Genomic DNA, 14268 nt, shown 5'->3' on the forward strand with positions numbered 1-14268 from the left:
CAAAGAACATAAGAGAGAACAGCCAGACACATACTGCTTAATAACTATATTCCCGAATAGCGATAAAGAACAACGAATAGGGTTAATTAATGTGAAATTGGAAAGTTGCCTTCATTATGCAAAAATAAGAATACTACAAATGATTTCATATTAACGGTAACTTGCATTTAGTGTTTTCTGATTTAATTCCTAATTCTAATTCCTGGTTGCTATGGGTAACAGAGACGAGCAAGGTAAGCTTTAGCATATCAGCCCGAAAGGGTGTGTGGGGATAAGGAATAATTTATGTTTGGGAAAGGGAAGCAAGGGGCGCGAGAGGGAGAGAGTTGCAGGGCCTGATTTAAAAGGGCACTACAGATCTGCTGGGACCACAATATAAGAAAAAAGATTATTGGGGGTGTCCAGCTATAGTCAGGATGTTGGGGTTGCAATCTAACACCAGATGGAGGGGCGCATTTTGTAATTTAGAATAAAATATTCTTAATAGGTGTCCTTTGTTTTGTTATCAACATTTTTCCCTCAAAGGTCCCCTGTGATGTCCTTCCTTATTAGGGAGTCAGTGGGGGTCATTTATAAAGTTTGCGCATCGCATATTTATTCGCAAATGGTTGTATTGCCCATGCTTTTTCCAGAAGGCTAAAATATTGCACTGCTGTGCCTGTCTTTCTGGTTTTTGAATAAATTTTCGCAAATGAGACAGGTGTTTGCGTGAGTGCGCCCAGTGTGCGAAGCTGTTGTGCGTGAAAATAGCGTTGACAGTTACATAAATTCGCAATTTGCAAAACTGTTTTGCGAATATTTTTTTCCGCTTCCAAAGTTGTGGCGTAACTCAGACGCAGAGTGTACTCAATTTGCATTTTTCGCCATATTTAAAAAGCTCTTGTGGACTTTCGTATGAAAAAAATTCTGTTTGCACATTAAGTACACCACTCATCCAGCTTTATAAATATAACCATGCGCAGGGCAAATATTTTCAATGTGCGAATCATTCTGCCCGTGCAAAGTTTATAAATGAGCCCCAATGAGTTAAAGGGATACTGTCATGGGAAAAAACATTTTTTTCAAAATGAATCAGTTAATAGTGCTGCTCCAGCAGAATTCTGCACTGAAATCCATTTCTCAAAAGAGCAAACAGATTTTTTTATATTCAGTTTTGAAATCTGACATGGGGCTAGACATTTTGTCAATTTCCCAGCTGCCCCTGGTCATGTGACTTGTGCCTGCACTTTAGGAGAGAAATGCTTTCTGGCAGGCTGTTGTTTTTCCTTCTCAATGTAACTGAATGTGTCTCAGTGGGACATGGGTTTTTACTATTGAGTGTTGTTCTTAGATCTACCAGGCAGCTGTTATCTTGTGTTAGGGAGCTGTTATCTGGTTACCTTTTCATTGTTCTTTTGTTTGGCCATACCTCCCAACATTTTGGAAGTAAAAAGAGGGACACAATTTTTTTTTCGCATCTAGCGCGGATTTTTTTTTTAACCACACCCATTTTTGTGGCCAAACCCCCTAATTACCATGTAAGTTTTACAAAATTTGGCAGGTTATGAAAGTTTGAAAATATTTCTCCTTATCTAAACTGGTTTTTTTTGCCTCAAAATTGTTACAAAGTATCTTATTTGCACCTGTTACCTGTTCTGGCCTCTCTGCCAAAAGCCTTAAGTTAGAAACTTTGTTTCTTTTTCTGGCTGTTCATTGTAGAGAAAAGAGGGACTTTCCAGTACAAATGAGGGACTGCGGGTTGAGCTGTCAAAAGAGGGACTGTCCCTCCGAAAAAGGGACAGTTGGGAGGTATGGTTTGACTGCTGGGGGGGGGGAGGGGGTGATATCACTCCAACTTGCAGTACAGCAGTAAAGAGTAATTGAAGTTTATCAGAGCACAAGTCACATGACTTGGGGCAGCTGGGAAATTGACAATATTTCTAGCCCCATGTCAGATTTCAAAACTGAATATAAAAAAATCTGTTTGCTCTTTTGAGAAATGAATTTCAGTGCGGAATTCTGCTGGAGCAGCACTATTAACTGATTCATTTAGAATTTTTTTTTTTCCTATGACAGTATCCCTTTAAAGGAGAGCTTGTTTCTGGTTATGAAGTTACAGGAGTAAGGAGACCAATAGACAATGAAAGAAAAGAAGGTTTGTTACTTGAGGAACCCAGGGTTCTGACTATTGCACAGATTACATTGGTTAATTGGGGAACCCGGGGTTCTGACTATTGCAGAGATTACATTGGTTACCGAGCAGAGCAGGGGGTGCCTGAGACTTGCCAGAAACCCTGTGAGGCCTCTCCCTGAGTGCTGTATAAGGAGGGGTGAGGATTAAAGATTAACAGGTGCAGAAAGGGAGCAACGAAACAGATTCCAGGAGCAGAAGTAAAGAAATTCAATGGCGGGACTTGACAAACAGGAACAAGCAAGAAAGAAACCATGAATGGAGCCGTTAATTTATAGGGAAACTGATGAAGAAGAAACGGGCACAAAGACATCGTGGGAAAAACGAAGCACTATAGGAGGGCACAGAGTGGCAAGGAGAATGGCAGGAGGGGTCCAGCCCAGTAAAAAATGAGGGTGAGGGTTTAGGGCCACTAAACGGTGCAGAACTGAGGCTCTGAGCAAGGTACCAGCGCTGGTTAGGGTTAGGCACACACACTGAGCAGGAGGGAGGGAGGAGGCAAGGACATTATGTGGAATAGGCATGATAGACGAGGGCACAGAATTCTAAGAAGGGGAGGGTTAGAGGGGGGTGGGGGTGAAAAAAAAATGCTCGTCAGGATCCTGAGAGTCACTTCACAATAAGAGCGTCTCACAGTCAGTCACATGGTACATTGTTGAATTCTAAACACTTCACCGCGGGGGTGCAGGGGGCAGAAAGAAAGGGAAAGTGAGAAGGAGTGAAACCGAGAGAGAATGAGGGAGCGGAAGAAGCTAAAATTGAGATGATATGGGGGATACCGAGGGCTGACATTAAAAGGGTTAAAGAATTCAAATGATTTATCTCTGTTCCTTCAACGAAAACTTCCCAGTATTCACTGTGAAGCCCTGTAGTTCCAGCTGCATGGTTATTTATCACTAATGGGGCCTCCACAGTACTGAGTAATATAGAAAAAAAATATAGAAAAATGAGCAGCTGCTGCCGCCCTGGCATGAAATCAATGGCAGGTGAAGGACTGGAACTGGGTTCCGACGCACCATTGTTCTCATGGGGTAGGTACAAAAGGAAAATCAACATGGCTGCCAGCTACGGCGCATGATGTAAAGAAACACACACCCTAAGGCTGTCCAATAGATGCAAGCAATTAACATGTCCACTAGCTATGCTGTCAGATTATAAAAAAAGTGCCCTGAGGCCAGGTCTGGACTGGGAGTCAAAATAGGTCCTGGCATTCCAAGTACAGAGAGGCCCAGTCAGCTCCCCAGAACTCGCAGATTGCCAATCCGGGCCTGCCTGAGGCCAACCAATAGAGATGCCTTTGGCCACGACTAGTAGGCTTCTCACACCATCACAAAGGCAGCACCGGTAACTGAAACCACTGCACCCAACCCCCACAATATTGCTATCCCTGCACCATACATATCCAGCCGGTATGAAAACGGTCTTAATGGGGTGTAAGAATCGATCAGGGGTGTCTGTTCCCAGCCCTAACTTTGTAAAAGCACTTACGTATGCAGTATGTAGGAAAAGAGGATAGAAGCTCCACTAAACAATACTAAGGGGTCTATTTACCATGCTGCGTAAATAAACAGTGGCAAAATACACCACACATCACCAGGCACCACAGTGTAAAAAACAGCATACTTATCAAGCTGTTTATTGATTTTTAGCAATCATGCGTAAATGTATCTTTTTTTTTTTCAGGCCAGAACTTACTTGCCACTTTTTCCGTTGACTTAAAATGGTGTGAAATCAAGCAATCAGGCGGCATATCGTAAATCTGACACCTTGATAAATTTTGCATCTATTTTACACAGCTTTTTACACCGTTCTTGTGGTGTTAATCATTTTACATAGTATGATAAATAGGCCCCTAATTGTACAGGTTGCGCAAGAGTAAAAGAGATCGGTCGTTTGGTTGATCGGACAGGAAAATTTCTGTCGCCTGCCGATAATATCTCTGCGTGTATTGCCGATCGTACGATTTTCAGAGGGAGACTGTCACTAGCTTTGTCAGACATAAGTATCGTACGATTGCTGTCAGGGGCAGAACATCGGCTGATCTGTTCTTATTTGATCGAAATGGTAAGACTTTGATCTAAATGGTTAGTGGAGGGTCGGGAGATGGGAAAGTCCGATCGTACGTTGATTCGTATGATCGGATCTTTGCGTCTATGGCCAGCTTTAGGTTGGATCATCCCAGTTGGACTCAGTTTGTTGGTGGTCGTATCTGGTAAATATCTACTGTGCCAAAAGTCCTATGGCACATGGGCAGTATGGCCGCGTTCTTGCATGCTCCGAACATGGAACTGATATCCGAAGAAAGCAAAAGCAAGACTCACATCCCAACAAGCCCTGATGAGGAAGGCTATTGTTTTGGGACACTATGAGGGTCATTTATTAAGTGCAGGGCAGGGTGCACAAACTGCCACGTTTTGTGCACTTTTCTCCCTGCACCTTATAGGAGTTGTATGCCTTTGAGTTAACTTTTAGTATGATGTGAGTGATATCCTGAGACAATTTGCAATTGGTTTTCATTTATTATTACTGGAATTTGTAGCTTTTGCATTATTTAACTTTTTTATTAAGCAGATCTCCAAATTGCAATTTCGGCAGTCTGGTTTCTAGGGTCCAAATTACCCTAGCAACCATGCACTGATTTGAATAACAGACTGGAATATGAATAGGAGAGGGCCTGAAAAAAAAGATGAGTAATTAATAGTAGCAATAACAATCAATGTGTAGCCTTCCAGAGCATTTGTTTTTTAGATGGGGTAAAATAATCTAAAAAATAATGAAGGCCAATTGAAAATATGCTAAGACTTGTCCATTTTATAACATCCTAAAAGTTAACTTATAGGTAAACCACCACTTTAAAAAAATGCCATAGGTCATCTGCAAAATGGGAGACCTGCATCCATTTATGATTAAAGCCCTGACGGAATTCAGCAGCCCTGTATTTGTTAGTGGCGGAAAGGAGGAGGCACGTATTGCTCTTGCAATTGGTCTGGGGGCAAAACAAATGACCAGCATCCCGCTTGTTGTTGAACTGCAATTGCCCTGATAGATGGAAAACTCTGCTTTATATGAGAGCAAACAAAAATGACATTACCCCAGGACCCACCATTAGTAAGGAACTCCCTTACCTGTAATCCTACCAGCTGGACTTACAATCATCTGCTTTCTTCAGCAAGGACCACTGGCGTAACTACCGAGGAAGCAGACCCCGCACCTGCGGGGGGGCCCGTGAGGAGAGGGGGCCCGGAAAGGATTTTACTGAAGCCACGCCCTCGCCGCCGGCTTTGCCTCCCTGCTGCCGGTGCCTCTCCTGCTACTGGTGGAGAGGCGCCTCTCCTGCTACTGGTGAAGGGCCAGGGTCGGACTGGCCTGCCGGGGTCCCGGGAAAATACTCGATGGGCCCCTGACCGCGTGGTTCTGGTGCCACATACGGTGGGCCTTACTAAAATTAAATCACAAATTTTACTGGTAAGTACTTGGCAGTGGGCCCACCGCTGCCCGCTTCAATCACTTCCGCCCTGAGCTATCTGCCTGCTGAGGACCCTGCTCTGCTAGGGTCTGTCCGCACTGTGCCTGGCTGCAGCCTGCATGTAAATTCTACGTTTCAGGCAGGAGGCAGCCAAGCACTCAACCAGGGTCCCTCCCACATTCCACATGACCCGTCCTATTCCCCGCTCCACACTCAGCACAGCCTTCGTATCTAAGCAGCACATACCCTCTATTAGAAGGAGTCACTCCGATCGCCATCTGCAGCACAGTCAGGTATTTCATTTTGCCTCCCCCCTTGTTTCTCCCGTCTGATGCCCCCCCTTAAACCACTGCTTGCGACCATGAAATTGGCATTCCCAAGCATCTGCTGTGTTGCCCTGTGACCCCCTGTCCCCTCCCTCCTTCTTCCCGACTGGACCTCTCTGCCCTCTGCAGAGTGTCTGGTCAGCAGATCTCCATATTTTAGCAGCAGTTAGAGATAACATTGACAGCTAGTGGTGGCAGCTCAATCCTTCTTCCCTCTCCTCTTGTCTATACAGTATGTCTAAACTACATTATTTACACTGCAGATAATTCTGTCTACCATGTAAAATTTAATTCCTAACCCAGCAATTTTGCCTGGTCATGTGCTTTCAGACAGAGCAAGTGCTGCACCTGAAACTGCTATTTTAATTTAATATTGTTACAGGCATTTCAGTTTTTTATTTTCAATAAAAATGTTAATTTTGATATTTGTGGACACTATCTTGTACCGGGGGTGGGCCCTTGAGATGAGGTTTCCTGGTGGGCTCCAGGCACCCCAGTCCAACGCTGTGAAAGGCCGTGCGTTCCACAGCAGAACGCACGGCCATCTTGGATTTTTTTTTTTACGAACCTAGGGAGCAGGGCAGGAGAGAATCAGCATAGAGCCTGGCTCTGGTCCAAGCAAAGCAAATGGACTTTAAGAGTCAAATTCCCTTCCTTCCTATATTTTTATATTTCTGTCCTATTAATAACAGTAGCATCAAGGGTAAGGTAATACTTTCAATCTATTCACTGATCTTACTGCCATCTCGGGATTTAATGGAGTGCTCATTGGCCATTTTCAGTGATCTTACTGGCATGTGTGGCTTTAATGAATTGCTTATGGGACATTTTCTAGTTTATTGGCATGCGTGAAATTAATGAAGTCCTCATTGGTCATTTTTAAGTGATCTTATTGGCATGTCTGGGATTAATGGAGCGCTTATTGGCCATATCTACAGTGAATATACTTGCACAGCCATATCTGTCTACTCCATTTTCAAAGGAGTTACCTGATTTTGCCCTCCCCCAGTCTAATAGGAATTCCCCCAGTTTTCTGCAGGCAAAATGATATGTACACATGCGCAAATACACTCTACTACTTTGAAATTGACAGCTCTGCACAGCTGGTGTTAAAATGCTGGACCAGTTGCACCCAATCAGGTCCCACGCCCAAATTTTTCATCAGGGGCCCAGGAAAGTGCCTCTGCAGGGGGGCCCCACAAAGTCTAGTTACGCCACTGGCAAGGACACCTAGACCTCAATCATTTTTATTGACTAGCTGGTGTTTACCACATAAATATGACAGTTATTCTATTGATACATAGGCACCAAACTCTACGGATCCCCCTGAGCAGAGTCCAGCCTGTTTAGTAGATATCAGCTGCCGCAGACAAAGTGGGAGTAGAGTCCCAAGGAGTGGGGGAGACAAACAACATGAAAATTCTCAGCAGCAGAGACGTCAGATAACTCCTTGTCATCGGGAGATAAAGGTCTGGAACTGGCAATTTTAAGACCATCTATGTCTACATGAATTGCTATTTAGCCTTGTAAACGTGTGTCCTGTGGCACCTCTTGCTGAATTATCTGCATCACCCGCAGGTGGGCATTATTCTTTAGGGCTCAATAAAATAACCAGATGCAGTGACCCCAGATTCAGCACTGAGCTACTCTTAGGGGGGTTATTTACTAAACTCTGAATGCAAAAATCACGAAAAATTTGTGATTTTTTTTAAAATAAAATCAGATTTTTAAAAAATCACGAGTTGTTTGGAATTTATTAAACCCAGAGGATGGAAAAGTCAGAATCAGAAAATCCAGCATCTCAGACCTGTCAAGGTTGCATATAAGTCAATGGGAGAAGTCCCAATGGTTTTTTGATGTGCGCTGGGTTTCGTGCAATACCCCAACATTTTCGGAGTTTTCTGGCAAAAATCTGAGTTTTCGGGTGAAAATGCCAAACAAACTGTGAAAATCTGATGAAAAATCTGTAAAATATGATTTTTGCGAAAATGTAATAAATAAGCGTAAAAAAACCCGAGCGGATTTTATCTGAGTTTGTAGCAGAAAATATTGAGATAAATTCGGACTTTGATAAATAACCCCCTTAATGTACACTTCAGCACTACAGGGCAAATCTGCAGCTAGAACATATTAAATATAATGTGCACTCAGCCCAGTCTCAGTGCTGCACCCCATCAGCAAATAACCCTTTCGGATTCCTTGTCCCTTCTCATATTTACCACATTCTTTAACCATCACTTAAAAAAATAAGACCTAGAGGCGCAATTTACAATTCGCCTTCTTTACAATTTGCCTTCGGGGAGTGTGTAAAGTGGGGTCAGTTGGTCATTCACTGATATCTATCAGTGACTCCTCTCACCTTGTCAGGTACAGAGAGGGAGGACTTACACCCAGTTGATGTTTAGCTCCAAGAATAAACCTTGTTATTTATGTTTTTTTAATTTACTTTATAAAAAAAAGTCCAAGTTAAATCATTAGCCTAAAAATAAAAAAACAGAGCAGGAACTGAAACGGAACGCTCAACAGATGGTTTTCTCTTGTAGTCCTGAAATCTATATGCACATAATGTAGATCCGGCATATGGCTCTCAAGTCATTACAGAATATATTTTTGTGTCTGGGGCAGCTAATTAAAGATATTTTGTAAACAGATTCCTTCATACTATACCTGGGCCAATTTCATGTATAATACCCAAGAACATAAGGTAATATAAATGCACCGGCACCTTCATGAATAATACTTTCATCCTGTTTGCTGTATGAAACTCCAGTGGTGTAAACTATAGACAAAAAAGACCCTGCATGGGGGGCCAAGACCATAGGGTCTTCTTCCTCTATAGCCGTAGAGTAGAGGATCCCCCTCCCTGGTCGCTCTCTTACCTGAAAGCAAGTGAGTGGGCAGGTGGTAGAGTGGCCTGGTAGTGCCCTGTGTTACTGAACTTACTGGACCCCACGGCAAAATCATTTTGGGGTCCCCTATAAATTCAAATAAACAAACCAATATATCTCAGCCCAATTCTATTTCGAAAAGGTGGCAAAACGCTACTTTTAATTCCTTCTGGTGCTCTAGTCTCAAAATTAGAATCTTTCTAAATATTCATGACATAGCAATAACTACTCCAAAATAGTGTATATCGCTCACACCTAGGGGCAAATTTACTAAGGGTCGAATATCAAGTGTTAATTAACCCTCGATATTCGACCATCGAAGTAAAATCGAATATCGAAGTCGAAGGATTTACCGCAAATACTTTGATTGAACGATCGAAGGAAAAATCGTTTGGTCAAACTATTAAATCCTTCGATTCGAACGTTTCAAAGGATTTTAATCCATCGATCAAAGGATTTTCCTTCGATCAAAAAAAGCTTAGAAAGCTTATGGGGAAGGTCCCCATAGGCTAACATTGATGCTCGGTAGGTTTAAAGAGCCGAAGTAGGTAGTCGAAGTTTTTTTTAAAGAGACAGTACTTGTACTATCAAATGGTCGAACGATTTTTAGTTCGAATCGTTCGATTCAAAGTCGAAGTCGTAGTCGAAGGTCGAAGTAGCCTATTCGATGGTCGAAGTACCCAAAAAAGACCTTCGAAGTTTTTTTACTTCGAATCCTTCACTCGAGCTTAGTAAATGTGCCCCCTTATCCACAATGACCCTGGTGTATAAAACTCCAAGTCCCACGCTTCTGGGTTCGCTGACGCTTTAAATAAGCATGATTGTAGTAAGAGGGAACGAACTAACCGAATAGAATAGAATCGCCCCAAACCCATAGCTGGAGGTCAGATACACTTGAAGACAAAACCGGCAAGTACTCAGTGTTCCACTCGTAAGTTAAAACAATTAACTTTATTTCAGCAGGTTAAAAACATCAAATATCCTGACTATGTATCTTTGATACGAAACGCATCGGGACTTTGATGTTTTTAACTTTCTGAAATAAAATTCATCATATCTTGGCACTATATAAAGGATAACAATAACAACATTCTTCTGCTCTGTAGGAACTAATTCTATATTGATGCCTAGGGGCAGAACCAATAAATTGCATATTGCACAGCGGAGGTAGAGAGGCTCACACCTGGCAGCACATGAAGCAAGAGGAGGGGCTGTGTGTTCCTTTGTTGTTTGAGATGGGGGTGTCTGCGTGTCTCTGTGGTGGGGAAGGTGCTGTTATGCCATGTCTGGAATGTGGAAATTTGCTGAGAAATGACAGTGTACACACAGCAGGTCCTAACCTGTTCCCCGTGCACCCACCGCATCACACTGTCATCCCAATAAAATGCAGTGGCCAAAAAAACACAAAACGACTCTTGTGCAACACAACATCCAAGGCAACATTGTGCATTCAGCGCACGCCGAGGCCTCACAGCGGGGAACCTGCTCTTTATTCTGGCACACAAGGAGGAGGCCATTACATTTGTGTTCTCTGGGCAGATTTACAGATTGTTGCGGTGTGAAAGAAACACATTTACGGTGACACATTTATCCATATGTTCGAAAGCACAAAAACATCAGGGGAAGATCAAGTGTCTTTCTAGGATGGAGTGAAAGAATGGAAAGATGAGATCTATATATATACATAATATATGAACAGTTACCCCATCCCCTTACATTGCATTGGTACCATTAGGGCACAGTGAGCTAATGAAATGAAACAAGTTGGTTTCCGTAAATGTGCATTTACGTCTTGTTATATCCCGTTGTGTTTTACTAGATCAGGGGTGCCCAAAAGGTAGATCGGGATCTACCAATAGACCTTTAGCTGGTGATCAGTAGATCTCAAGACAAAAATCTTGTCTATATAACCCTCCTGTTTCATGCTTTTCATTCAGATATTTATTATGTTACAGTCACATAAGAAATAGTTGTTTGTTAAATATAGCAATATAAATTCTCTCATATTTAAGACATATTTTCTATGGAACAGAATTCTGACAATGCTTTTATGGATGTAGACCATAATGGGACAATATCACTAAAAGTAGACCTCGCATTAGTAAAGTATGGGCACTCCTGTACTAGATAAATACCGAATGGAGCTGGTCTGGAAACTTAGTGGAGGGTATAGTTGGGCCCGTCATATACATTTTGTCAATTCTTCTGCAGCTAAGGCGTGAGTGCATGGGCGAGGGGAGAGGGTAGGTGCAATCTGGTTGGCCAGCAGGGCAAGAAGTGTCCCTGGTCTCTCTAATCCAGCCAATAACAGTGGTAGTAAATACACCCATATCTGTCACTGCTTCCCTCAGAGAATTATGGGAAATGTGAAGCATAAAGCACACGGACAGTCAACAGTTGGACCGACACTCAGAAGCAATGAGGCGGGTAAGGAGATTACTGGCACTGCTATACCGGGTGAAATATACCAATCAATGTGCCATCGGCTTTACCACAAACCATCAAACAGCAGAACCACAGAAAATTATAAGATATAAGTGTGTACATATTAAAAGGAAAGTTCACCTTCACAAAACATATTATATTCAGGTATAGGTAGTACACCACAAACATGACTTTTTTCCAATTGCTATAGATTCTAAAACATTTCTAAAATCCACATTTAAAAAATAAAATTATTTTCACCCCCTCTCAGAGCTCAGTAAGCCTGGGCATGGACATACTAAACTGTTATTAAACCATTCCCATGTGTTTTGTTTGTTGCCGTCTCAGCATCGTAATTGGGAAGAGCAGAAGCAGTTCAGTGTGTACAGCCCATAGCAATGGAAAATGATGGGATGTGATGTGAAAAGGCAAATATATTGTTATAAAGACTGATGCATTCTGCAAGGTCACCGTATCCGGAAAACACTAAAAAAATAAGTCCATCCAATAGAAATCAATGCAAATTGCAGGGGCCCTTGCTCCGGAGAGCTTCCTAATGGCCGGGGAACAGAAGGGGCGAGTATTTAAAGGAGAGAGAACAGCTATAAAATGAGGTGGTGCTTAATGATGGGCAGGTTGGGGTAAGTGACAAAATTGCTACTAATGGATTAATAATAAAACCTCAGAGGTGAGGGCACAGACTGGTAACCGAGGAGCAAATGATGCCTTTATAGGACAGTCTGAGCAGTCTGTATAAACAAAACGCCTTCCCTTGGAATCATTAGAGACCAATCACTTTACCTGTTTTATGCCTGAATGTAAATAAAGGCCAGGAATGAAATGTAACATAGGGGTATAGAGGAACATAGGAGCTTGATTAGAGCATTACTAATCTGCCTTAGCATTTAAACAGGCTTGCCCATGTGACAGTTTGGTACCTATGGCTTGATTCATCATGACGGTGCAATTCTGTAGTGCTGCATTTGCCAGGGAATCCCTGCCCTTATTACATACACTTTATATACATACACCTTTCCTAATTAGATTGTAAGTTCTTATGCCCAGTCCTCAGACTGTATGAGTGTGCAACACTGTATCCACCTGTAAGACTGCTGCTAATATACATTTAACACATCCCAACATCGCTCCAGTCTGGCATTTCCGAAAAAGCCACAGGTTTAAACTCAACCTCCCTTCCAGGGGCGTAACCATAGAGGAAGCAGACCCTGCGGCTGCAGAGGGGCCCAGGAGGTATAGGGGCCCCCGAGATGCACAAATAAAGATCAATTTCAACATGTATTGGTAAAACAGGACAACCTCTGAATATGTTGGGGGCCCTAAAATTAATTTTCTGTGGGGCCCAGTGTTACGCCATAGCGCCCTTCATTCACTCCAGACCAAAACAAAAGTGACCGTACAACAATTTTGATCTCATAGCATTTCTTCCATGTCTGTGCCCAATACAGGCATGCCAATTCTTCCACTCCCTACACGCCCACAGTCTGCGCCCTGCTGGCACTGGGTATCTGTGCAGGAATTTAAGTGTCCGAGACTGACAGCTGTACGGGAATTCTGGGGTCGCTAGAATGTGCGTGGGGAGAAGGGGGTGTGCCACCATGTTACATGCACTTGTGATGCCAGCACGTCCAGGGCTGTTAGTAGGGTGGCAGTGCCCAGAGGGAGCTACTATATGCGGGTGCTCCATTATTTCTGTTCCAGCCTGCAGTTTTCCAGCTGGTGTTGAACTATAACTCTCTATACGTGCTGGAAGTTGTAGACAGACAACGACTATCAATCAGTTGGTCATATAAGAGACTGAGATAGCATGTGCCAGGCATGAAGAGGCTGCCCCTGGGCAATCCATGTGATACATTTATTAGTGGTGCCAATGTGCTACCATCTGACTAACACCTATAGCATATACAGCTCCTGGTTGTGCCAGTGCAAGAGCCTGGTATAGTACAGCACTGTGTGTCCAGCATTTGTATGTGCCAATACCTGTAGTGCCAGCAGAATACCCCCCATGCCCAACTAGTGTAAGTGCCCACTCCTCTCACCTGGCAGCAGAGTTACTATGAGCCACAGCAGATCCATTTGGGCAGAGGAGGGTGGCACAGGCTCTGAACTTCTCTATATCACGGTGACTCCCAGCAGGTGTCTCTGCTCTGCGATTGCTTTGTCCCGTGTCCTCTCGCCTGTAGCCCGGGGAGGGGTCTCTCTAGGTCTGTGCATCGGCTCTGGATAGGGAGAATAAAGGCAGAGAGCGAGGAAAAGCTTCCAGGGAGAGAAGGACACGCCCCCTATTCACTGCTAGACACGCCCAGGGCAGGCTGATTGGCATATGCTTGGCACCGACCCCCCAAACCCACGGCCGCTCTCTCCTCCCTCCCGGGGGATAACCCAGGGATTCCTGCAGCAGAATCATCATTGCTGGGCTGTCTGTGTGTACAACAAGCAATTACTGGCTCATGCGCTTATTAGCGACACATTGCGCTGAAATTGCCCTGATTGGAAATACTTTGCTCTCATTATAGTGCAGTGACATTGTACTAACTGGAAATACATTGCTTTAGGATTGCACTGGCTGCAAAAACATTTGCTTCGAAACTGCAGTGATTAGAAAACAAATTGCTCTGACGTTGCACAGATTGGGAATAGATTGCACTGAGATTGTACTGATTGGAAATGCTTTACTGTAAAAGTTATACTAACTGGAAATATATTGCTCTGAAATTGTACTGATAGGCAATACTCTAGTCTGAAATTGCACTTGTTTATTTTCTCTCCCTGCTGCATCTTGCTTTATTATTAAACCCAGCCTTTCTCAATGAGCAGCCATGTGCCCCTTCTAGAACCTTGCCCAATTGCAATATTAGCATGAAAACTGAAAAAAGGTTTACTCTTTTCTGCTGTTCACATTTTTGTACTCTAAAAGGCATATTTAAGGAAAAACATTTTATGGAAAATACATCCAAATCTGAGTAGATCATTCTC

At 43.2% G+C, this 14268-nt stretch overlaps 1 protein-coding gene across 2 annotated transcripts in view; it reads right to left on the reverse strand.

Moving 5' to 3' along the window:
* bcam.L (basal cell adhesion molecule (Lutheran blood group) L homeolog) overlaps positions 1-13491 on the reverse strand; it is a 42131-nt gene extending 28640 nt beyond the window's left edge. The window contains exon 1 of one of the 2 annotated variants that reach the window (XM_018224482.2): positions 5296-5669. In XM_018224482.2, coding sequence (XP_018079971.1) covers positions 5296-5326 — 31 coding nt within the window. In that variant the 5' untranslated portion in view covers positions 5327-5669. 2 annotated transcript variants of the gene reach the window in all.
* Positions 13492-14268: the final 777 nt, after the last annotated feature.

Source organism: Xenopus laevis, chromosome 7L (assembly GCF_017654675.1).
Source record: "Xenopus laevis strain J_2021 chromosome 7L, Xenopus_laevis_v10.1, whole genome shotgun sequence".
In the NCBI taxonomy this organism is placed as follows: domain Eukaryota; kingdom Metazoa; phylum Chordata; class Amphibia; order Anura; family Pipidae; genus Xenopus; species Xenopus laevis.